Below are 22012 nucleotides of genomic sequence, written 5' to 3'. Positions count from 1 at the left end.
CTTCCGTACGCTGTCCGAAAGAGCTCAATCCTTCAGACTTCGTGGATACCTATAAAGCCCATGCCAGCTCCCGGTTTTCTAACACTGGACGAACAGCCTTTTGAGACCGTCAAACAGCGGACCGCCGTGTCGTTGAGTCAATCTCTGGACCCAGAACCTTGAGGAGAGACAATCCGTGGCTTCTGGTTTCACTACCACCCTAAGGATCGTCTCGGTAAGACCTCGTCCGTCTTCTCAAGTTTCCTTTCTCTCGTCTACGGCTACTTACAAGCAATAGGTATTCCGACAAGGTCACGTCAAGCACAATGGCTCCTACGGACCTCAACACTTCGGCCACCGGCAGCTACTGCACCACCCCAGTATGTCTCGAGATCGCCTCAAACATTCTTGAGAATCTCGCGGTCAACTATACCGAAGTCGATCCGTGCACAGACTTTGACAAACGTACGTCTTCGACTCAAGTTTTGCCTTTTGTTTCTTCCCCGCCCGCATTACCTTTGAGCCGCAGGCTTCCCCGCGCCCCAAGCTCCCAATCCCTGCCTTGAGTCTCCCACTCCAATAAGCTCGCGCCGAAGCCGACGGGACAGCATGACTCTCGATTCGCTAACACACTTTCTTGGCAGTGGCATGCGGGGGCTACAAGTCCAGGCATGCTCCGGCGGCCGGCGCGGGTAAGGCATCGACGTTGGGCGATGTCGGCGATGAGGTGTCGATCATTTTGAAGAACATCTTGGAAGGCGGGTACCAGTCGGGAGCGAACGCGGGCTTCATCACGGCGTCGTTGCCCCAGGACCAGGTTCAGACGGATAAAGACAACTTCAAGCTCATTGTTGACGCGTACAATGCCTGCTTGAACACCACCGAGGTTGAGGCGGCGGGACTGACGCCGTTGATAAGCTTCATCGACCGTATTATGAAGGCCTTCCCTGTATCAAGCGGTGGTAAAGATCCCCAGCGGATGATTAGCAAAGATGATGCTCCTGAAATGGGCAAGGCTTTGCTGTTATTCTCCGAGTATGGAATCAACACGTTTGAAACGCTTGGCGTGGACTGGGATGACCAGAACCCCGTATGCTGCTGATGAATCTCCCTGGAGGCACGGCTTGACTAACACCTCATAGAACAAGACGATCATCTCCCTCCTCCCCGGCGGCACGTCGATACTGACCGGCCGTGAGGACAACGAGACAGTTACAAACTACCTCAAAATCCAGGCGTCGGTTCTCCAGGCAGTTCACCCCGCGAACATTTCGCAAGCCGACTCTCAAAGGTTAGCGGTGGCGGTAACGAAATTCGAGAAGGACCTCAAAAAGGTGCAGCAAACTGATGACAGCAAAGATGCCGACGATGTAAGCAGCACCTCAAAATGTCTGGAAAGTCCGCTCTAATGAAGCACCTAGAAACCACTCAAGAAGATGAAGTTCGAAGATGCCGTAAAGGTGGCCCCTGAACTGGATCACGGCTCCATCATCAAGGCTCTTGCGCCTGAGGACTACAACCCAGAGCATATCGTCTTCTCGCCAGCCTACTTCGGCAATCTCTCCTCACTCCTCGCCAACACTAGCGCAGAGGTAGTACAAACCTTCTTCGTCTGGAAGGCTACCACGACGCTCTCCAGCTATGTCGAGGCAGAAGCAACGGAAAATCTCAGCGACTTCCGCTCAGTCCTCCGCGGTCTCGACCCCGTCGCCGTTGGAAAGCAACCACGATGGGACCGGTGCGTCTCTGACGTCGACTCCGGCCCGACATGGACCAGCTTCCCCGCGGGTCTCGGCTGGATCCTCAGCCGCTTCTTCCTCGACAAGGCCTACTCCAGAGAAGCGCGCGAGCTGACCACCTCTCTTATGGGCTCTATCCAGGGCACCTTCATCGCCCGCCTCGGCGATAAAGACTGGCTCACCGCCGCCGTCAAGAAAGTAGCCGAGGAGAAGGTCAACGCCATCTCCAAGAAGATCGGTTACCCCGACTCCTCCCCCGAGACCGTCAACCCAAAGAGTCTCTCAGACCACTTCAAGGGCGCGACGATCAACACCTCCTTTTTCAACAACACGCTCTCCCTCGCGGCCCTCTCCACGAAACGCACCTGGTCCTACCTCGGCAAACCCAGCGACAAGGCCCTCTGGCTCAGCACCCCCTCCCAGACGAACGCATACTACTTCCCTACGTACAACGACATCGTCATCCTCGCTGGCATCCAGCAGAAACCCCTCTACGCCGTCGGGTACCCCTCGTACATCAACTACGGCGGCCTCGGCTCCGTCCTCGGCCACGAGCTGACCCACGGCTTCGACAACAGCGGCCACAACTACGCCCCCAACGGCTCCCTCACCAACTGGTGGGACGACAGCAGCATCAAGGCCTTCGAGGAGCGCACAAAGTGCTTCGTCGACCAGTACCAGAACTTCACCGTCACCGCGCCCAACGGCACCCAGGTGCCCGTCAAGGGCAACTTCACCCTCGGCGAGAACATCGCCGACGCGGGCGGCGTCGCGACCTCGTACGCCGCGTGGAAGCGCGCCCAGGCCGACGGCAAGGTCCAGGACTTTGACCTGCCCGGCCTCGAGCGCTTCTCGCACGACCAGCTGTTCTTCCTCAAGTGGGCGCAGGCGTGGTGCGACGTCTCGGCGACCAAGGCGTACGACGTCTACCTGCTCAGCAACGACGTGCACTCGCCTGGTTTCGCGCGCATCAAGGGGCCGTTGGACAATTCGAGGGAGTTCAGGAGGGCTTTTAATTGCCCGGTACAGAAGCCTACCTGTGAGTTGTGGTAGAAAGTGGGATCAACGGACGGCGTTTTGGGGGGTTTGGTTTACCGTTTACAGTGGCATCCGGAGGAGGCCTCTTTTCCTCATCTACAATGGGTGCCCATCCAATAATTCCATGACAACATTTCCCTGATGAACATATTGTAATCTCCGCCTTTTGAGCCTCACCTGCACCACAAGAACGCCGTGAAACGTTCCAGCTTGACATGCCCCCCGTTACCCACGCAGAGCATCGATACGAGCTAACCCGCCCAAACTCAACGTCTGCGTCCTCGGCTCGTGATGCTTCCGTCTGCAGCCATCTGCGGGATGTGATGACGCGCAGCGTCGCACGGCGGCGTTCGTATCACACTTCCCATCACCCCGCGCGCCTCTGCGGCGCTGCGCCTTGTAGGGCTGGCTACAATCGGCCGTAGTGACGAAGCAGGAATCTCACCCACATGAGGTCGTCGATATTAGAGTTTCCCAAAGAATGCCTACCGAGGAGCCGCAGCTTAGCCCCCTCCCCATCGGCCCATATTGCTGCGGCGTGCGGGACGCCGATCTTTGCGGGGGAAGGGTAAACGAGGAGTGAGCTCCGGTTGGCTCGGCGCCGCGAAAGAGGACAAACGTCCGGGCCGTTTGCGGCCAAGATTGGACGGCCCGGACCTTTTGGGTCTCATTCTAGAAAGCGAGGACTCAAAACTGCTGATCCGCACGTGTGAGGCCGAAAGTAAAAAGCAAATCTGCCAGAGGCTCTGGATTGGAACTCTCAGACCGAGGGAAAGGTGCTTCGTGCAGGTATTGTATGCTGTGTCTCGTGAGTGTTCACCTTTAGACAACGCCGTGTTTGCTGGCGCGGCCATCTTTCCCTGCGGCGGCCCGGCGCGGTGCGATCATCAGCCTTACGTCGGACCGCGCACCGATCTTCGTTCTGGCTCTGTTTTCTCCATGCCGGCTGCCTTCGGTCTGACGGTTCAGGAATATGGCGGTATTCTTTCGCTTGTCTTTTAGCATATCGTGGCTGTCACACGAGCGGGAGAGAGGCTGAGGCGCACGTGAGGCGGTTGGCTAAGCTACTGGGGCTTGATATAAATGAAGTCTTTGGATGCTCGCCTAGAGATGGGTATTTGGACTTTGTCCCGTGATATCCGTTCACTGTCCAACCCGGCGCGTGATAATCATAGCGACTTGGTTTATTACTATGCTCTAGACGTTAGTCGACCATGTTCGAATCTAGATCTGCGGTGCCGAGCGCGACACGCGCTTCCCATGCAACCGAATCAAATACCATGCCCGCAGAATACCCATCGCAAGTGCAAGTGGATGCCGAGCTCAGCGTACCTTCAACGTCAGCAACGTCCGGAGAAAGGCCTCTGATGGGGTACTCGAATAACTTCGATATCGACTGGGTCCTGTCTCTGAAATGCGATCGTACAAAGAGCAGCGTAGGCGCAGTTGCGGGATCGACTTGTGCCCGTTGACGATAAGTAATCAAGATCACTTTCGGAAGTAACGGAACGGAAGATGTAAGTTTTGTGACCATTCCTTGGAGTTCATCTAGATGATGCTAACCAACTTGATTAGTCTTCAATACGCCGGACCATGTAGCCAGGACATGATCTAATCCGCCAAGGGCAAGAATCCTGTTTCTCCTAATGAAAGTTGGGGCACAGGATTGCCGGTAGTCACATCCATTATCCCAGCATGAGAGAGTCGAAGAGCAGCAGCTGGGAAATTGGCACTTCCAAGAGCATGCAGTGATATGCTGCAGAGCTCATCATGAGCTCGATCGGTGGCATTCAGGCGGAAATAATGGAGACATACCATCGCTAGAGCTGAGCGCTGGGGCAGTACGAGACGAAAGGCCTCCGGAGAAGGAGACTGTGAGGATGGTTTTCTTTCACGCCTTTTCTGGATAACTGCTGCTTGGAAGCCGTCAACGCCGAGAAGCCGTTTGAAAATCGGGGAAGCTGCGTTGGCGCAGAGTATCCGGCGTGTCTGGGAGTATGCCACGACTCATTTCAATGTGAACATGAGCGCCTCTCGAGGACTGAGATGAAGAAGCCGCGCATGAGACCTGGGAAATGATAATGTTTGATATACGGGGTTGTGTCGTCAAAGAGGTAGATTTCCATCAGTTCCCTCCTAAGAAATAACGCCGCAATGAAGATTAATATTAAATCCTTGAATACTGAAATGTGCCTCGTGGTATCATAATCGTTCATGAAGTCAACTCCGCAAGTGTCACTTCGAGCCTCACCACTTGCCTCGCTCCCCAGCGCTCGTCCTGCACCAAGCGCAACCTTTGCTCTTTATGAAAGTCATGGCTCGTTCCGTCGATGCTTCAGACGATCAAAACTCTGGCCCGTCCTCGACCTCCCGACAATAAAGCATCCCTTCAACCTCAACAGCGCTCGCAACGCCCCTCCTCACCCTCTCAATAGCCGTCCTCATCTCCCCCCACGTCCAAAACTCATCCATCAGCCCATGCACCTCCGAGAACAACGACGGCAGCCGGTACTCGTCCTCTACGGGCCCCATAACCTTCACGATGCCCCCGGCGCAGACATCCTCCTCCGGCTCCGGCAGCGCCTTGAACTCGACAAACACCACCAGCCGCCGCAGGTCCACAAAGCACCTCCTCAGCGCCTTCAACGCCTCCGCGATGCGCCGCTCGTCGCAGAGCACGGACCAGTGGACGCCGACGTTGCGGACCCCGGGCTTCGTCGTCCAGAGCGAGTCCCACGCCTGGATGCGGCTGCGGTAGACCAGCGGCGGGAGGTAGAAGATGTCGTCGTGCGGGGCGTAGCGCAGCGGCGGCGGCAGCAGGCTGCGTTTGTCGAGGTCGTGGGGGTGCTCAAAGGTTTTGAGGAGAGCCTGGATCGCCCGTCGTGATTCGGAGCAGACGGCCAGGCCGACTCGGCGCGGGTGGCGGTATTCGCGGGACGGGCGGACGAGGCCGGTGTCCTCCTTGTATTCGAAGACACGGGTTTCGGAGCCGAAGTTTTCCCAAATGAGCAGGCGCAGCTCAAGCGGGAGCGTCATGAAGGGATGGCATCGCGTTGAGTGTGAGGGGCGATGAACGATGGCCGACATGATTGCATACATGCACAGTCTTGATATCTGTGCGAGATTGCAGTTTGTCTCTGGTTAAGATGAAGAGAAGAAAAATAATCAGGCTGAGCTGAAATCGACTACAATCGGTTGACAGGTCGAGCTGAGTGAGATTGAGCGCGCCGTCAGCTTATCAACGGCCGGGATGTCGGTGGTTGAGATGCGCGATGCGCGATGCCCCCCTTTGCGGCGGCCGGCATGCCATGGCTTCTTGGACGAGATGCAGGCTCGCGCTTTCGTCCCAATTTACGCCGACCAAGGGATCTCCTGCTTGTGACGTCGCCTGCCCTGCTGACCCTGCGCCGTCTCTCCACCAAAAGCAAAAGGTTGGGACGAAATTCTTATTCTCAGATTATTTCCAGATTTGGCAATCGCGTTCCCGAGCTCTCTGGACTCCGGCGCGAAATCGGAAACCACAAAAGGACTCCGGCGCGGCGAAGAAAAAGCGTCCAGACCGTCTTTTCGGGAACTCTGGGAAGGGTAGCGTCTTTCCCTCGAATCATAAAGCCCGCACGTCACCGTTCAAGGGGTGATCCATCCCGAGATATCCGACATAGTCTTAAAACGTTGCGTGATCGGATCCGTTGGCTGGAGCTTTTCTCGGGCCAAGCAAGGAAGTCCCCCACAAATCCCACGACTCGTCGTCCCGCAATGTGTCCGGCGGCATGGCCGAAGTGCGCGCCCCATCGCGTTTTGTCATGCAACCAGAGGGGCTGGCAATCAAACTCAATTGATGGTACGAGAGTGATAAGAGTTCCAACGCGCTGAACTTGACATTGGTCTGCATGCCAGCGAGCAAGTTTCTTCTCTCGAGTTCGGATGGCTGCAGGCAGAGGAATGCTGCAACGGCGGCTGCAGACTGGCTGCCCGTGGCAGGGAGCGGTGCGGCGCCGAGCGCGGTGTTAATTTCAAACAGGAGGCGGCCGGCGATGTGGACACCCACAAACCCACACCCGGCCGGGGGGTCCAGCGGGCGGCTAGGTAGGTGGCCATCCAAAGCCCGACGTCAAAATCTCATGATTGCATACCGGCCATCATCGGCCGTTATTTGACCTGCATGCGCTGTTTCATCAACAGTCGGTGGCGCATTCCAGCGGCAAGGCGTACTTTGCTCGCTTGTCGTCAATATCACCCTGCAAGCTGCCCAGCTGAAAGGATAGTCAGAACCGCCCTCTTGAGATGTGCCTGCTCTAACGTGAGCAAGCCATACTTTGCAAATACGATCGCGGAGGTCACCATTCTCTTGTTTCAGCACTTTGCAGCCATAGAAACTTCCCAGTCCCCGTCAATCTCTGCCCGCATCGTCGAGGAAGAGAAAGCATCTCGCTGTGTTTTCCTCGGCGAAGACGACAACATATTGACACGGGTGATCCAACAGTCTCAAGAACGCCGTGGTCGCTTGCCCTGTGCCGACGCTGGAAGCGACATGGTCAAAATGCCTCCATCTAAGGCACTGAGCAAAGACCGCCTTCTTCAGCTTTGAGGCTCTAGCACGGGGAATCACCCAACAGACGGTGAAGCAGTGAACGAAAAGATGTATTTGAGCACAATCATCTAATGAGCAATTGTGTGCCTCCAACAATCTCAATGGTTCGCAAACCATTGGAATGCGCCTCACCTCAATTTTGGGACCCAGGGATGTGTTGCAACAGCCTTGCCTCCTTCTGGAGTGAGAGAAAGTCAGGCAACTTCATTAGCGAGGACTCTCTCGGAACGAAGAGGCTGGTCCCATCCAAGTTTTCCACCACTTGGTGGGAGGATGTCTAGGACTCCATGTTCCTGAAGCCCGTCCGTGGCTGATATCGAACTGAGTCTCCAAGCCAAAGGTGCAGATATCCGGCTTCCTGGTTCGAAGAAGCCGATATCATGGCCCTCTGGCAGTGAGGTGCACCTAGAGATGTCGCTTAGTCCTGTGGCTAAGAAAGGGGGAGTTCTCCAGAGACACGCTCAGCTTTGCAATCGATTGAAAATTTCCGGATTTCGAACGTTGTCAACATGGCACTGAGCCGTTGTGCATCGAACACTGACATCGCCGAAGGGTCTGGACATCCGTCCCCTGGCAATGAAACTCCCTGCATTGACCTATTAACGGCTAAAATCGCCCACTTCATTTCCACTCCTCATCCCTCTGCAACTTTGCAGATTACTGTCTCTGGTTATTCTAGACTATGTGAGGGCGAAATAACCGGGCAGATTACAGCATGTCTTGACTTCGCTGAGGAATCCACGAACGCCAATAGATGGGGTTTTGTGAAACGGTCGCGTGGAAATGAAGAGAGACCTCGCTTGTCGAATCCTCGAGATGCGTGTTCCTTTGCCATGTGCGCAACACCCTTGTCCATAATCATGAGCAACTTGGTCGCCCTGCGCTTGCATTGGTACCACGTCTGAACTCACTGAGGCATCTACCACCTGGGGAGCTCTCGCGTCAACGTCTTTAAAGACTAGACGTTCTAGACCACGGATAAAAGATGAGCCACAGGGTGGCTTTAGTCCACACGATGAGCAGGGCTGTGGCTTTCGGTGTTACGGCCGTCAGGTTAATGACCAGCAACAGCCAAGTCATACGGCGTGGCCGGGCCTCTTGATTAGTATTACTCCCAAGTCCATGGAAGAAACTCATCCGGCCGCCGCAATCCGGACTCCGAAGTCAAGATCCGGCCGTACAGCGTACTTCTGACAGAAGGCTGCCTGCAAGTGCATATAGGTATTGGCTGCGTCCAGATGGCAGTAGGCGGCATTGGGCGTCGCCATTGACTTCCGGTTGCTGCACATCGAGCATCCGCTGCAGTACGTGGTGGCCTGACGCAACTCATCAGGGCCGATCTCACTCTGTGATCCCACGTTGATGTTTGACTTGCCCCTTGCTTCAGTCGCTCTCCATTTCTGGAACACCAACGGCGGCATCCTCGTCATCACCATCGCCATCAACGCGAATGCTCTGACATGTGGCCAATGATGCCATGTTCATATGTTGCTTTTTCTCTCCGTAAAATACCTCATCAATGCTTAGTAGAAGTACGTTGATGTCTCTCCAAGTGTGTTGACCACGGCAAGGCAGGCTGTCGACCGCAAATGTGCAAGGCCCACGCGTGGCTTCTGAGGTTGACGAGACTCACCCAGAGTCCCCATGAAATCCTGCGGAAGGTACCGCGACGCATGTGCCGGAGAAATGGGATCCGCTGAAAACGGCGATGATTCGACTGAGGTTGGTAAGGGTGTGAGTGGCGTTCTGACCCAAGACTTCCACAGCTGGCTTAGCAGCCGATGGTACAGCTCGGGAGGCTGCATCTGCAATAAGATACGAAGCTACCAGGTGTCATTACATCGGTAACGCCTAGGGAGATCGTATGGAAGGATTGCCTGAAATTAGATTGGGCAGCTTCGTGAGACGGAACGCTTGTGTCGTGAACACGGTGCAACGGGTCGAGGTTACGGCCGCCCGCAAGGACCCGAACGCTTCGGATGGCAGAGTCGGGGCGAGGAGAACTAGAACCGAAAACCAGATAGGTCTTGATATCAGATACTCGGAGTAAACGATTGACGTTCGTGACCTTGCTTGCGCATGACGGGTCGAATGCCGAGTTCTCGATGGCTCAATCATCGGCTTCAAGCCTCATAATCGCACCACGCCGGAAAAGTAGTATCAGTTGCACGCAAGCGAATTGACAAAATAGCCCGTGATGAGAGGTATCGTGATGTCAATGCCTGCCGCCAGCGCAAATGGGCCGTCCTGCCTGGATTAATGTTCCAGCGGGCCGCGGTTTTTTAACCGCACTCATGAAGCCATTGTGCTATCTCGAAGTGATCGACGATGCGCTAAATTACGTAGTGTCTCGAGCTTCGACGAGCCCAGTGGTGTGGTTCTCATCTGCCAATCATGTCCAAGGTGGGTGTGATCGACGAAGGCATAAGTGCAGCAGCATCATTCCCGTCAACCGAACAGCTTCCAATATGATGACATCGGCTTAACGTAACTGATGCGCTTCTAGTCAGCATCAAACATATCGTTCGCATGGAAGTGGAAAGAAATGCCTCAGTCTTTCACTGCGGACTGCGCAAAGTCGGAGGCCTGACCTTTGCAGCCGCTAAGGTTATGGTAGTGCAGTCAATAATATTGCTTTTTCTTGCCTGCGCCATCCTCGTTATGCAGGTCTCAAGACTAGTTCCGCTGAAAGAGAAACATGAGCCACCGGATGTACAACGAAGAGGCCGCGAAAGCTCCCACAACCGCAACGCTGCATGCCCTTGTTGCTCGCCCACTCTTCATTTTTGGGGGAGTTTGGGGGGCAAGTTGATGTGTTAACAGTGCCATGGGGTGGCTGGATCGATCGTTTGCTGTTCGACTAGTCACTGCTGCTGAGCTGCATCTCACAGCAGGTAATCAATAGTTGAACGTTTTGACTACTCAATCAAGTCAAGCCAGCAGTCCCAGGACGGTTGTACCGGATTCTCCGGCCGCTGAGTGTCGCTGCCAAAAGCTCTCAATCTCAAGCTCAAGCTCAGTATCAGATTTCGAGTGATGCGTTATCAGAGTCCCCTTGCTTATGGCCGTCTAGACCAGCACGTGGAGAATCAAGCACAGGGAGAATGCGGCAAAGACTTCCGTCGGATGAGACTTCCCCGTTGCTACTGTAAGTTGGAGCCGTCCAAGTGTTGCCTGATCTAGGTGAGGGAGACAGCTAACATCCGATGATGGACTTGATGTTTGGAAAAGAAAGCATCGGAAGTTGTAGTGCTGATTCGAAAACCTCAGCCTGCAGAGGAGAACACTGCGATGTTTAGTGCTGCCAATCACAAGCCTCCAGATAGAAACCGATCAGAAAAGGTCGATTAAGTGCACAAGCTAGCTTAGCTTCCCCGATCAGAGTCTTTGTAGCGGGCCTCGGCTTGCGCGCTTGCATGCATTCGGAAACGTAGGTTGCAGCCTCCGGAGCTCTTGTCTCAGTCGTCAGCTACGATGTTTCCGTCCTTAGACCGGTCTGACTTGATGAGACGGTCACCAAGGACCCTGAAAACAGGCACTTCGCCAATGGCAGATTTCAGTAGGTGCCGTTACGTATCGTTGAGGATAAGGTTTGCGGGTAGACATCCAATGAGGAGAATCTGGCCATCTCATGGACGACGATGTAACGGAGGCTCTTGAAACTGGCGTGATGCCGACACACTGAGCAGACGTGCAAGTACAGGTATGGTTGCGGTGGCAGCAAGCCAGCAACGTATGCACCGGACAGATCCGCCCGGTACCTAGTTTAAGTGCAAAGGAAACCTCACACGGGACCATAGACGCCGAGAGATTGCGGTAGATGAGTGAGGTGAATGCAACGGCTATGATGGGTTCCTCGTCAGGCGCGCGCTCGTGCGCGTACAGCCAGCTGTGGCGAACCCGAGTCCCTGCTGGAAACTGCTGTAACGGAGGCGTTTTCGTTGGCCGAAGTCGCTGCTCGAATCAAGGTCCAGGACACGTCTAGTTTTGATGTCGACAGCCTCCTTGCGCAAGTAGCTGGGCAAGCTGAGTGGCTCGTCCCTTGCATCTTTCTTATCATCCCTTAGGACACACTTGTTGCGCAAAGACGTGGGGACGACTGCACCGTTGGCAGTGAGTCTTATGCAACTCTCCCTGCGCGCGGATGATTTTCGGATCGCACGAATAGAAGTTGTAGAAGTTGAATATGCAATAGTGGTCGCAAGAGCCGCTGGCTGTCTGAGCTGGCGTCGGACCGCGAGCTAAAAGTGAGAGCACATCGGTGCGACGCAAGGATCATCAGGAGCTCTAGCACTCCCGAGCAGCCGTCGTTGGCGTTGATCCAAGTCGATGAAGGCCTAAAATCTGAATTCTGGACCCTGCATCGGGAACGTTTCGCGGCCGTACGGTAGTGTCATCTCGTCACAAGAACCAAGCCATTGGTGGCTGGACTGAGCTGATGACAGAAAGGAGACTTCGTGGCTGCGTTCGGCAACAGCAATGGCCGTTTTGGTAATGCGGAGCCTCGGCGAAGATTGATATGGAGACCTTTGGTCAAGGGTTCAATTTGTCAGACCAGTCGGGATTTTGCAAGGCCCAAATGTAATTACGTATGGGCAGAAATGAGTTGCTTCCGAAGCTAGGGTAGCATGCTAGTGGGGGTTTCGCAGTTTTTTTTTTTTTTTTTTTTTTTTTTTTGGCGGTCTATTGCTGTTGGAGACAGCTAACGGTCTCGACACAGGGCTAGGGTGCGGGCATGTCGCGTGTGCCATATGCTGTGGTGAAGTCAAGCCCTCGGCGTATCGTGATGCAGCCGAGCAAAACGCAAAGTAGCGAGCATGTGAGGGTTGGAATAAGACCTGGGTTGGGTTTTCCGTGCTTGACGCGGGGCGAACAGATTGGGGGTGCGAGGTCTGCGATGGTTGCGATGAAGTTCGTAGAAAAACTGAGTACGGTTATCCGTACGTTAGAAAATCAATATTCGTACGTTAACGCCACCACAAGTGCAGCGCAGAGGCCTGCCTACCCCTGAAATTTACACCTAATACTAAAAACTCTATTTTTAGCTAAGTTAAACCTTATTTTTGATACTAACCTTAATTTTCCTATAATTAACGCATTTTTAAGGTTATTATAATAGCTACGTTTAAAATAACCTTACTACCTACCCTCTTAGAGGCTTAATTTAATAACTATAATACTACCCTTACTACCCTCTAGGCGTAAGTAAAAAAGAGCTAATTTACTGTTATTAAGTATTATATTACTAATAAAAATAAGGAGAATATCTATATATAATATAACTACTACTATAATTATAGTAATAAGTATATTAATAGCTTAAAGGGCCTTTAGTAGGTGATAACTTTATAAACTAGCTACTTATAGCATTATAGCATTATATATAGCAAAAAAGATAGCACTTAGTTAATCTATAAGCTATAAGGTTAATATTAATATAACTACCTTAGCTTTCTTAATATATTAGCTTATACTACTTACTGAAAAATAACTAATAAGGTGCTTAAGTTAATTAATACTTTTACTAATAGTATAAAGTTAATATCTTATTAAATAAGGCTTACCTTAGCTTACGCCTTCTTAGAGATACCTCTTAAGTAGTAAGATATATATAACGCTAAAGCTAAACTTTAATGCACTAACTACAAGCCCTATATATTAACTAGTAAGCTGCTAAAAAAGCTAATAGAGCAAGGGATTTAGCACTACGCTAATCTTAATAAAAATAGTAAGTTACACGCTCTTTTTTTCTTATTTAACTAATATTATAAAATATAGAAAAAAAACTTTAATCTACTCTTTATAGATATAATATATAATATAAGTTATACGTTTTTTTCTGTTTTTTTTATAGCTAATAAGCTAGTACTATAGATTAATAAATTTTGCTTCCCTCTCTTTAAAATTAATATAACTACTATAACTAATACTACTTTCTCTATTATTTTTGTTATTAGTTTATATAAAAACGAGTAGTATTTTTTATAATACCTCTAGGTACTTAAAGAGCTCTAAATTGAGGATAGTATTATGTTACTATATATTATTATTACTAACTTTAATATTATCCTTAAAAACATAATTAATACTATCTTTCCTAATATATAATAATAACTCTACTTATAGTATATTATAAAAAACGTTATTAAATATATCTATAAGAAGTAGTAAGGCCTAAATAACACTATAATTAATAATAACACCCTAACTAACTAAATATTAAAAGAAGAGACTAAGATCTAGTTAACTATATTAATAGCTACTAACTCTAGATATAGCAACTTTATTAATAACTAAGCTAGCCTTCTATAAGCTTAGAAGTATATTACCTATATAAAAGAGGAGGCTGCCTACCTTAAGTTATAATATTAACTATAGGAAGAGTTTTTAAGGTAAAAAGGTCTATTTTTTTACCTTATACGCCTTATGCAGTTAGTTAACTAATATTATTAGCAGTAATTATTAACTACCTTAATAATATATATTTTTACTTATAGTTTTAGTAGGTAGTTTCTGCTATACGTTAATACTATAACTATAGCGTTAAAGCTACGTTATATACTAAGAGTGCTTATTATAAGCTTAAAAGCTAGCTAGTTAACCTAAATATTAATTTTTATAAGCTTTTTATATATATTAACCTTATAGTAATAACTAAAGTAAGTACTTACTAAAATATTATAGCTATTAAGGTTATATATATAAAAGACTACTAACATATAAATGCTCTTTTTGCTATTAATAAGCTATTTAATTAGATCTTATATAGAGCCTAATTAATAATTTAGGGTTAATTTAAGCTAACTAAAGCTTAAGTCCTCAATCTAATAATCCCTCACACTACTTATAGCAGTTTTTTTAGCTAGTAGTATAGCTTACCCTACTAGTATAAACTCCTACCTTAACTATATATTAAATATAATATTAGTGTAAAGCCTAAGATCTAAGTAATATAGCTGTTAGCACTTAGTAATATTAATAAGTATTAAATTATTTAGGAGGACTTAGTAAGTATACTATTTTTTGTGGTTTATATTAAAAAGGCTATTACTAACTTCTAGTGTGAAACTAAGCTATACTTAATATTTACTAATTAATCTGAGACCCTAATATAATACTAAGCTAGAAAAAAAGATAAGCTAACCTTACTATAATCCCTTATATAAGATCTTCTTAATATGTTTTTATTAGCTATATAATAACGCTTACTTTAACGCTTACTTTAATACGTTTTTTAGCGCCCTCTCTAACTCTCTTAATTACCTTATAAGCTTTATAGTAAGTAGTAGTAGTAGTATTAATATATAGGTAAGGCTTCCCTCAACCTACTATAAGTTAGCAAAATATAGTAAGAGTACCCTCTATATTTAAATATAATTAGTATAGTAATTAAGTTAGTAATATAGTATTACCTTAACTATAGCTAATTTTACTATTATTAATAGCCTTAGAATATTAATAGGATATAATTTAAGTAGGTAGAGTATAAAGTTATATTAGGTAAGGTTTACTATAGCAGTTTTTATAGTTAGTAATCCTTAGAGGAGTGCTTAGGTTATAGCTAAGCTTTTCACTAAGCTTAGCACTATTCCTAAGTAGTTAGAATCTCAGCTAGCTAGGTTTTTAGCTATAATTACTTACTACTAGCTTAACTAGTGCTAGTGAAACTACTAGATTAATAGTTAATATAATCCTTATTAACCTTTTTATTAAAATCTCAAAAATATTAAATCTTATTAAGTTATATTAATTACTATAATAAAAATTAAAATCTAAAAAGTTATATAACTTCTAGAATCCCTAGCCTCTAATTAGTTAAAACTATAGTTATTTTGATCTATATTTAGCTACACCTAAAAAGGCGTAGCGGCCTATACTAGCTGAAATTGCCGACTTTTTGGGGGGCAGATGTGGCGTTAACGTACGAATATTGATTTTCTAACGTATGGATAACCGTACTCAGAAAAACTCGTCTGATGTTGTCAACGAGTTATGCGTTCGCATTAGCGGCGGCGATCTATACCTTGGGAGCGAGGTTGCATCTGCACTCCTGAGCCCAAATTGATGGCTGATGCAACTTGCTCGAGGGGCGCCGCGAGCGTTGCCTGGCCCTAGCCGTTGGGTTTTGGGCAAAGGGAGTTTTCCCCCTTGCGCTCTGACGATGAGGCGAGTCGTGTCGGTCGGCTTGACAGGCAAACAGGATGCGGACCAGCAGTCACCAGTGCAGACTTGCAGCAGCGTGACCATGGAAATGGCAGTGGCAGTGTGGCACCCGGCGTTGAAGACGACGCTCGAGCCCGCCTCGGTTTGCATGCAAGCGAGAGAGGTGTGCTTGGGTGCGTGTGTGGTGCTGTCAATAAGAGACGCCGTTATGTCAAAGCTTCAACTTCAGTGGCTACTGGACGGGAGCCAGGGTCGAGGGGAGTCGATCCTCAAGTCATCACGTCGAACCGGCGCACTGAGTGCCCGAACCATTCCTGATTCCGGGGGTTTGGCCGGCTTGAACAATTTGCTCGTCAGGGAGAACCATAAAGTATTGCGTGCATGGCGTGTCCGAACGGATAAGCGACCCTTTCTGCGGGGGGCCAGCTGCCTGAGGTGGGCGCTGTAATTGCAGCATCGCACCAGATGTTCTGAGGTCATTGATTCAGGAGCTTTTGTCTCGTCTTGAGTTTATTCCGCATGTTTATTCCGTGGTCTCGGCGGCGGCGTGGCTTTTGCGCTGGAACCCGGGGTTTGCTTGCACGAAGACGGAGAATTCGAGTGGTGATTGATGTCAGGAGCGGCGAGTGGATGTCATCCCTCCACTGACAGTGCCGTTGACAGGGAACACGGGGGTTACACAGAGGCGAGTAAGGTGAAGAAGTCTCCGTAGGGCGATTGAAGTCTTGGCCGGGATTGGTTGGCAGTTCTAGAGGCGCACTCAAGTTGGGGGCTTGTCCATCCCAAAGGAGGAAGCGCCGTTTGCCGACTTTCCATCCAGATTGGAGCCTCGAGGTTGAAATCTTGGACCGTGAGATTTGGTGACATTGTTGGTGGTTTTTTTTTCTTGCTTTGACCTCCGAAGCCCCGTTGCGCGTCCCGCAAGAGAGAGGGGAACGGTCGGCACAAGAAAGATTCGAAGAGGGGCAGGGAGGAGCAGAAAAAAAAAGTGAAAAAATCGGTCATACGGCGCAGACGATGAAAAAGAAACGAAACGAAACATTGTGATAAGTCGGCAACGATGTACGTACCTCAGTCGCAAGTAAGGTAGAGAGAGGCATGCCGCACGCATGGAGGTGCTGCGGGAGAGGATCCGGGAGGTCTGGGCGAAATGACAGAAGCGTCTAAAAGCGAGGAAAGGAGCGACGTGATTGGGTCAGCAGGTGGTCACTTGCATTTGCATGCAGTTGCCGTACCTAAGGCACCTCACCTGGCCCCTTCCTGCCCTGCTTGCCTGCCTCCTCGCGCCTGCCTCCTGGCTCCTGCCTGCCTCGTGCTGCTCGCCGCCTCCACTGTCTGCAGGTACAGAGCAGGAGCAGCAGCCAGAGCACAGCGTGTTCCTGCCTTCTCCCTTGCTTTATTCACTTGGAGGTGAGATCGGGTAGGCACGATGGTGTTTCCTTCGTGCCTTTCTAGGCAATGTCATGTCATGCCGTCCTGATGTCCTCATCTCCTGCCTCTTGACTTTGTCCATCACCTCGGGCAAGACTCAAGACTCAAGACTCCGGTGTATATGCAACGCTCGTTCCTCGTTCCTCAGATGAACCCTTGTTGCGTGCTCGAGCGCGGTTTACCTTCCATCATGACAATATTCACTCAATGCCTTTGTGTGCCTTGACTCTTGCTTCCCTAATGACTTTGAGACAGGAAACTCCAGAGTCGCACTTCTGCGGAGCTGTGCATTCAACCTTGCTGCTGTTGCCATTTGAGGAATCGAACAGGCGCCTTATCTTGGTTCGTCCCTCTCGTGCTCAAGCTTTGGGTCGCTTAGAGTGAGGTGCCCAAGCGGACGGAAGACAAGACCCAGACTCAGGCCCAGCGACGATGGAGTCCTCGAGTCCCCCTCTTTGCATCTCTTTTTCCCTGGACAACGACCACAGCGACGACAACGACGACGGCCATGTCAGTGCGAGCGTCCCTTTGGAGTGCCCTCGAGAAACATGGCCAGTCACAACGTCCGTGAGCCCTTCACAATCCCTGCCTAGCCATGAGCGAACCCCCCTGTCGTCCTTGCAGCGTTTCCACCCACATCCACTGAAAAAGTCCGCAGTTGCTCTTTTGGCGGCTCCATCACGGGTTTTGGCGTCCCACTTGCTCCTGCCCACCTCCAGGTGCAGTCCACACCAGTCACAGTCCGGTCCAGTGTGGTGTCGCCTCTCCCGTCCGCGGACTCATCCCCCGGTCTGCGCCTTCCCTGGGACGGAGACGCATGTGGCACCCGAGTCCAGAGCTAAGGGCGGTACGTACCTTTTGGCTCTAGCTTCATCCGTGGATGTGAATCTCTCTCCCAGTTGCCAGGTGCAGTCCAGTCCATCGTCCTCCACTCCCTCTTCCAGTCCCAGTCCCAGTCCCAGCTTCTCTGCGACCTTTCTCCCAGCTGTTGCTGCGTATCCGTCCTTTTCCATTTGCTGGACGTACCTAACGCACGACACTAACTTTTTCTGCCTATCCGTACCTGCCTTTCCTACCTTACCTTACTACTACTAATGCCGTACTCCCTCAACCACCACCATCACCCACTCCCGCTCCCACTACTTCCACTCCCGTCAGAGCAACCACCTTACATCAGAGACACCCGCAGAGTCAGGAAACGTCCAAGACAAGACAAGCCACATCTCTGAGGTGCAGCTCCCGTCCGCTGGGTGGCAGCTCGACATGGACCTGGACCTGGCCCTGGACCCAGAACGAACCGAACTTTGACCCGACCCAGACGGGACTCTCGACACCACTCTCGACACTGCATCTGAGCACACACCCTCCTTCGTCTTCTTTTTTCACTTCCGTGGACGTGGGCCACTCGCGGACGACCTCTCCCGTCCCTCCAGCCCGCCGCCGCCTCCTTCATCACACCCCCCTCCTCAGCATTGGCTGTCTCCGGGTTTCAACACGCCTCGAGCATCTTAAAGCCTTCACTGTCTCCGGACCCTTCAAAGACCGTGTCCCTCCTTCGGCTCTGTGCTGATCTTCGGTCGACTCTTAATTCTCTAATCCCAAGACTCCGGGGTATCATACCTTAATTCCTCCCCTTCGGCCCTTTCAGATCGGCTTCATCCTGTCTGCTCCCGAGTCACAACCGATACCTTACCTACCTACACTACAGCTCACAATTCACCTTTCTTTCCACTTTTCTCCCGTTTCTTTTTCCATCATCGGCCTCACCTGCCGTACTTTAGTGTCTTGCGCCCCTTCCTCCTCCATCAGGCTCCTTTTCCTTTTCTTATACGCGAGCCACCACCCAGACTTCGCTCGACCCAAAGCCAGAACCAGAACGCAGACGGCCCCTCTCATATATATTGCGATCCATCTCACCTCGACCACTGTCTCACCGAGTCGTCATACAACCTTCATCGCACAAACACGTCCTTCGGCCAATCACCCCGCGCCCTTCTCGATCAGGGTCTCTGTGTCACCCGTCTTCGGCTCATCGCCCTCGAACACGCTCAACCGACGTCGCGCAGGCGAGGAGGATCAAGTCAGCTTGTCTTGTGCGCAGCACTTCGCCTTATTACCCTCCTGCCCTCGCGTCACCATTGGTGTTCTGGATTCCTCACAGCCGATCCGGTGAGACTCGATTCACTCCACGTAATCGACTCTTGCCCGACTCCTTCCTAGACGACAATCGCTCCTGCCCGGGTGTTCCTGCCTTCCGTCGTGGTCGCCGAGCTCTTGTCTCACCGTGACCTCACCTCAGCCAGCGTCCCAACATTGCGGCCGAGGCCTCTTACTCGCTCCTTCCCTCTCACACCTCGACTACCACAAACTTTTCCCTCTTACGGATTACTCCTTTCTTATTTCCTCTCCCTCGTCCCACCATCACCTCTTCCTCTTAACTTATAATTCTTAACTGGTATGTGCGCCCCGCGTCAACCCAGCTTCTTTGTCGCATACACCTCTTCTTCCCAGAACGAGAGCAACTCACCAACACTTACACTAATAGATACACACCAAAAGCCGACTGGTGTCAGGCCTCAATCACTATGCCTAATAGTTTTGATCGCCTCGAGAGGCTCTTCTCTAAGAGAAAAGACCTCACGATTCAGACCACGCCTGCACCCTTCGAGTACACGGGGCCCAAAACCGCCAGCCTGGATCACAGCTTTCCTCAGCCGTCGTTCATTCGTCCCCGCGTTTCTCGGATGAAAGCCAGAGATGAGCGCATAGTAGCTTCGCAGAATGAAAGGCGCGCGCAAAGTCTCCCGGAGAACCAGTCCGAGCGCGTCTCAATCCACATCTCTCACTTGAGCAGTTCGAGCGCAACCACCCTCAACCTCCCAGCCCGCTCCATGTCACTTAATCAACGCAGAGAAACTCAGACAGTGGCAAGTCTGCGCGGCTTCGACTTTCCTGCTCCTCCCACAGGCCGCCTGCCGGCTTCGCCCGCTTGCGCTACGTCGTCGCCCAGAACTCTACCCGCAATGCATAAAGTTTCCCCCGAGCACCGCCACAGCTCTGTCATACTACCTCCGAGAGCTGACACCCCACCCTCTTCCGACCATGAAGACGACTCAAGCATAAAGAGCTCCCAGGTCGGCCGGCCCTCGTCGGCCATGAGCAGCGACTTGCCCACCCCCGCCGCATCACCCGAAATGAAGCCTGTTCACGAAAAGCGATCATCAAGAGATTCTGCAGAGCTGAGCCTGGCCAAGCGAAAGGCCGTCGCCGCTGCGACACGTCGTCGGAGAGAAGACAAGGCTGCATCATTACGCCGCCCCCGCGAGTCGAGGTCTCATCGGTCTGCTACGTCATCCAGCCAAATTCTCAAGGGAGGAGATGTTAGAGACTTTTTCGCCCTTTCCGACGACGACATCTTGGAGGAGCCAGAGCTGGAGGAAGTTCCAGACACGCCGATCATCCCCGCCCCCCTCAGGTCGCCTCCGTCGCCTCCAACCCCGGCTTCGACATCTTCTGCTCCCCGCTCAAGGCGGACCTCATCGATTTATGCCGACGACGTCGCCAAGGAAGGAGCTCTTCAGGTGGCTCAGATCGCCGCTAAGCACAATTTCGACCTTGTCTACATTGTCAACCTGTGGCCTGAGTACGCATCCGATTTTCCGTCATCGCCGTACCGGGCTTCGCTGGACCTGTCCTCGTCACGGCCATCCAGCGTGAGGAACTCACTCCTCGGACCTATGGAGGGCCTTGCCGTGGAATCAGCGCCAGGCATGACAGGCCGCCTCCTCGCGGCTTACGGACTGTCAAACCTCAACAGCCCTTTCCGTATTTCTGCCAATGTTCAAGCCAAGATTCTGAAGCACGAAGGATGGATGGAGTACCGCAGCGATGACGCAAAGGACGGCGAGTTCGCTCGCGGTTACGGCCACGCTTTCCACACTGCTGTCGGACGCAGAGGCTCAGCCAACTCCAGCCCTCGCAGCTCAAGCTCTCAAGACATATTGCACAACGATCGCGGCATTGTCTTTGCTGCTTATCGCTACCCCGGCAAGGATTCCACCGCGGCCGGATGCTCCAAGGAGGAGCTTGAGTCTCTCCGCGCCGATGCCGAGGGGCTTGTCGACTACCTGGTGGCGATTCACAAGGCCAGACGCCTTCGTGATCCCATGACCCTTCAAACACTCACCGATGAGGAAGAAACCTTCTCGTCATGACCAGTGAGGCTACACGCCTGACGCGCCTGCAGCACCCCACCCTGCAGCTACGACTGTTTTTCCGATTTACGCCATACGCCAGCAGTGGGACGGACCACAGATGATCAACGATTCTTCATTCTTTCACTTTTTCTTTGTCAGGATTTACATTCTATTGCGATTCGGTTTCTTCGATATGATACCACATGGAGAGCGTCGTCTTTTTTTATTCATGGCATCGGCTTCGTCATTTAGCTCAAAAGAGACAAGTTAGTCGTCCTCTGTGACGAGTTCGGGTGCTCTCTGTTCGACACCAATCTCAGGACTTTACGTGGATGGTAGTGGTGGACTGGGAAGGCGCGTCATGAAAGCGTGGCTCATGGTTGGCATGCGAGATGTTGGTGGACTGGTGTCTTCGGACTTTGCTACATAGCTGGCGGACCTCAGTCCGTAATGAATCAAAAAGCATCATGATTCCTCACAGTTTACTTGACATACCTTGTGTGATTGAATGCGTATCCTCAGCGCTCGAGCGGAGTCGAATGTCTACGTCATGAAACCTGATGACCCTCGGCTTCACCGGTAAAGAATCACTCAAAAAATAGCCACAACAATCCGATGTTTCCCAACCACGGACATTTTTTTCTCGTATGCCCCAAATTAAGCACCGTCAGCCAGCCCGCATGCCCAGATAGACGAACCAACCCCGCGTCGGCCGGCGAGTCGTGGCTCCAAAAAGAGAGGTGTATCTTGGAGGCTGAGCTGTCAACGCCGCGCCGCAGCGGGTTGCCTCAAGGGTATCCGCTGGAAGGAAAGCCCGCCCGCCGCCACAAAGCAAGGTTTTCCGATCGAGAACGAACGCGAACAGCAGTTCAACG

The 22012-nt window shown here is 51.2% G+C and overlaps 3 protein-coding genes across 3 annotated transcripts; 2 read left to right on the top strand and 1 right to left on the bottom strand.

The window, feature by feature from the left end:
• Positions 1 to 305: 305 nt before the first annotated feature.
• Positions 306 to 2771, top strand: Ece2 (Endothelin-converting enzyme 2; the record flags this gene model as incomplete). Its single annotated transcript, XM_036632268.1, has 4 exons — positions 306 to 444; positions 624 to 1069; positions 1122 to 1349; positions 1401 to 2771. 4 exons carry the CDS (start codon positions 306 to 308, stop codon positions 2769 to 2771), a joined length of 2184 nt encoding a protein of 727 aa, XP_036502313.1.
• Positions 2772 to 5099: 2328 nt separating this feature from the next.
• CGCS363_v000418 (uncharacterized protein) lies at positions 5100 to 5843 on the bottom strand (the record flags this gene model as incomplete). Its single annotated transcript, XM_036632267.1, has 1 exon — positions 5100 to 5843. One exon carries the CDS (start codon positions 5841 to 5843, stop codon positions 5100 to 5102), a length of 744 nt encoding a protein of 247 aa, XP_036502314.1.
• Positions 5844 to 19526: 13683 nt separating this feature from the next.
• CGCS363_v000417 (uncharacterized protein) lies at positions 19527 to 21155 on the top strand (the record flags this gene model as incomplete). Its single annotated transcript, XM_036632266.1, has 1 exon — positions 19527 to 21155. One exon carries the CDS (start codon positions 19527 to 19529, stop codon positions 21153 to 21155), a length of 1629 nt encoding a protein of 542 aa, XP_036502308.1.
• Between the last annotated feature and the right edge of the window lie 857 nt (positions 21156 to 22012).

The sequence above is a fragment of the Colletotrichum siamense genome, assembly GCF_013390195.1.
Source record: "Colletotrichum siamense strain Cg363 chromosome Unknown KSG_Cg363_contig01, whole genome shotgun sequence".
Classification (NCBI taxonomy): domain Eukaryota; kingdom Fungi; phylum Ascomycota; class Sordariomycetes; order Glomerellales; family Glomerellaceae; genus Colletotrichum; species Colletotrichum siamense.
This window is presented reverse-complemented; position numbering and strand designations above follow the sequence as displayed.